Source organism: Colletotrichum chrysophilum, assembly GCF_026319265.1.
Source record: "Colletotrichum chrysophilum strain AFK26 chromosome Unknown scaffold_18, whole genome shotgun sequence".
In the NCBI taxonomy this organism is placed as follows: domain Eukaryota; kingdom Fungi; phylum Ascomycota; class Sordariomycetes; order Glomerellales; family Glomerellaceae; genus Colletotrichum; species Colletotrichum chrysophilum.
The window spans coordinates 363,999-367,710 of NW_026517305.1; the positions used below are offsets into that span (position 1 = coordinate 363,999).

General features: G+C 51.0%; 1 protein-coding gene across 1 annotated transcript; it reads right to left on the bottom strand.

The window, feature by feature from the left end:
- Positions 1 to 2,220: 2,220 nt before the first annotated feature.
- On the bottom strand, positions 2,221 to 3,350 carry COL26b_003349 (uncharacterized protein; the record flags this gene model as incomplete). Its single annotated transcript, XM_053176247.1, has 2 exons — positions 2,221 to 3,234; positions 3,282 to 3,350. The coding sequence occupies 2 exons, from the start codon at positions 3,348 to 3,350 to the stop codon at positions 2,221 to 2,223; spliced, it is 1,083 nt and encodes a 360-aa protein (XP_053039868.1).
- Between the last annotated feature and the right edge of the window lie 362 nt (positions 3,351 to 3,712).

Here is a 3,712-nt window from a genome sequence, read left to right on the forward strand (position 1 = left end):
ATGTTCTCGAGCGGTGGCTGACGAGCTGCATCGTGGCGAGCACGAACGAACACGTTGTGGCATCAACAATGCTCCGATTTACCCGTTTAGATCGCGAGCCAGTTTGCCTCTGACCATTGACGGTCCAAGTCGTTGAGGCCAAAGTGCATTGCTCATTCTTGGCTTTCGCACCTTGTCCTCTTGATGCTTACTAGACCGACCCATCAACTCGGTTTACACGCAGGGCTCAGTTACAGCACAGGAATTGCGTGCCTGTTGTACTGCAAGAAAACTTCCCGTGTAGGGCAGCATGAAGATCATGATCATGTGATCAAGTCAAATGATGTCTTCCATTACCGAGCCGTCAAGGTGCGTCGAGACAGACGGCCGGGACTACTCCTCCGCTTGTTACCAAGTGCCGTCTTACCGATACCACATTGCCAATTCAAGCTTCCTCTTCAACGTTGCATCGTCTGTCTCGCCTGTCATCACCAACCGCAAACTCGCCTACAACCACATCTCACGTCGTACATCATAGCGCCTCCAGTGCCATCCAGTCGGTCGTCGAGAACCAACCCCAACCCCGCTCCCGACTGACCCCTCCATCCATCGTATTCGGCCCTAGAGCCGCTTCTCCCAGCCAGTCACCGCTGCATTTTCCCCCGCCGTTTATTTTTAAACAAAGATTCCCCAACCCTCCAAACGCCTCTTTCTCCCATGTCCAGCACGTCAAGCTGCTGTTGGTCGGGACTCGGGGGCGTGGTGGAACGTCGTCCAATCGAGACCTTCTTGCAGCATTCGCTGTGTGTTTCAGTTGAGGCGAGCCCTGCTTTGATACGAGCGTTGAGAAAAATGAAAGATAGGTGAACGAGACGAGGCGGCGCGCCGTTACACGTTATCTTTGTCTTTGCCGTAGACGAGGGCCAGGATGCGTTGATATCTTCGTGCTGACGGTTCTGCATGCCTGCCAAGGCATTCCGTTTTCATTAACTGTGATGCGGGCTCTCGGCAAAGTCTCATGCTGTAAGCAGGCAGGGTTTGGCTGCATTGCATTGAGCGAAGCAGCATGGATAAGGTAAGCATGCATTTGCCACGGCTTGCCACGACTTGTGAATCAGGCTTTTCGCCCTCTTATCGCATTGTGGTATCGGGTGATGTTGGTCGCCGTGAGAGGTTGGGTTGTGCTGGCAGGGCATGGAGGGGTCTGTATGCAGGTCTGAGGCGCGGGAGGTTAAGCGATGCTCGCCCGGTCTGTGAGGACGGGGGTCGAGGGTTCCGTCTCCCGAGTGAGGTAGAAATTTCTTGATGCCTTGGCGGTGCTGCTGTTGCGGTGTCGTGCTTTGTGAATAATTGGTCCCATTGCTGAGGAGGTTGTTTGAGGCTCTTGCGATATTCATTTGATACGTCCTTTCTAGGAGCGTAATTATGTCATTAGCCATGAATTATCACATCGTAGGAGGCAAGCCGGTAATTATCTGGTGTTAGATAGAACCTTTTGTGTGAATAAGTATAGATGTTAAGAGCTACGAGTGTGTAAACGGTATGTAGACATCAGTTCAGCATGTTAAGGTTGAGACGATGATTAATTAATACTCGTTGTTTGGCATTCAAGTAAAGTTATCCATGCTGAAAGAAAATCGGCAGCCTATGCCTACAGACTTAGTCCGACACTTGCTTTCCAAAGGGTTCAGAACTGGTCGGTAATTATGTTCTCTTAGGATAGATCAGAGGGCTAGGTATTTCTGAGAAGTCAGATTGGCTTCAAGACAGCATTTACTGGAATGGCTCTCTACGCTATTTGATCCTGCCATTGAACACTTGGCATACGTTTTGGTTGACATCCTGGCTTGGCTAGTTATGAATACTGATGAGACGACGAATTGGCGCGGAATGCTTGGTTTTAGGAGATGTTGGATATGATCTCGACGAGAGCGGCAGCGGCAATGATAGCGTCAGGAAAGAGAACAGGAAAGGTAACGAAACGACAACATCAAATAAATTGTGGAATTTTTCATCGGAAATGATGTTACGATAACATTGAACGCAAGGAATTACCCAAGGAGCAGAAGCATAACAGGTATACTGAGTGTGTAATTTCATGAATTAACTATTCTATCTCGTATAGTGGTATCGTCTCATTCTATTTACTCCCAACGCCTTCATTATCGCCTGAAACCACCCAATTTTCCCATCGCAGTATGATGATTACATCTCTCGCTCTCTCATTCTGTCCATTCAATCCTAAACAAGTGCGGCGATGCCTGCCAGAACACCAACGGCCACACCAGCATTAAGACCAGTGCAACGGGGAGCAGCAAGACCAGGGCTAGTGGTGGTCCTGACGCCCGTGGTCGAAGCAGTCCTGGCAGCGGTGCCTGTGAGAGTGGCGCTTGACGTGGTCACTGGACAGCTGACAGTGCAGGGAAGTGCGGTCGTGAAAGGCAAGCCGGAAGCAGAGCTCTCGGGGAAGACGGGAGGTTGGCTGGCGGCATCCGGGCTCGGGTTCGACGGCACGTCAGGGTTCAAGACGTTGTCTATGATGTGCATGATGCCGTTTGCGATGAGGATATCGGGCTGGATGATTTGCGCCGAGTTCAAGAAGAGGTTGTTGCCGGACCGGATGGTACGAAGGCTCTGAGACGTCAGAGTGGTGAGATTGGTGCCGTTCTTGAGATCGGACGACGCCAGAACTCTTCCGGGAACGACGTGGTAGTTGAGAAACTTCTTGACGGCGTTGCTGTCCATATTCTTGACGGAGCCGGCGATGCGCTGGAATGCCTCGTTGCGTGGGGCGAAGATGGTGACGTTCTTCTCATTCGATATGGCGGGAATGAGCTTGGCGGCGTACAAAGCGCCGAGGAACGCGGGCAGCTTGAAGCTCTCCGTGGTGTTCTCCAGTCTTGCAGGAGGGATTAGGAGGTTGTCCACGACCTGAACAAGACCGCCGGCAAACTTGATGTCGCCCTCTACCTGGGTTGTGCGGATACCTTCAGAGGACGTAAAGACGATAACATCGCCAGGCTGCTTGTTGACAAGGACGTTCTGACCGCCGGTGACATTTGTCCAAGCTGAATCTTGGAGGAGAGAGGAGCGCAGGACTGATGGGCCGGAGACAAGAGCGTCAGTAGACACAGTGCCCTGTAGAATGTGGTACTCTAGGATAGGAACGGCTATGGAAGGATCCGACTCGTTCCAGATTGCGTTGAGCTGGGTTCCCGGGATGTTCTCAAACGCCGCGTTGGAAGGCGCAACAATCTAGTCAATGTTAGCTTGGAATAGTGATATATGTGGAAGAGACTTACAGTGACGCCTTGATAATTTGGAAGCTTGAACAGCACTTCGGGATATTTCTGTGGGTGGTCAGCAGTCATCCCTAGCTCAGTTGTATCATTTCCGGCATGCCTTGATCAGATTGTAATATGTCGTGAGATTGTTGGACTGTAAAACGGTCCCCAGATCCTCTTTCTGGGCTGTGACTGTATTCATGAGGATGGCTACGAGGCCAAAGACCCCAAGCGGGACAACAGAAGCAACCATAATGAATGGGTATACGCGTATGAATGAAGACCAATTGATCTCAAAGAATACCTGAGAGCCGGGCGAAGAATGATGTTGCTTGTCGCTGTCTGTAGATCGGTGTTTCTGATGCTTGGGATGACAGTGCCGTCTACTCGCCCCTCTGACTGATCTCTGTCTCGCTGTCTGGATGTTTCTTCCCCCAATAAGGTATTGT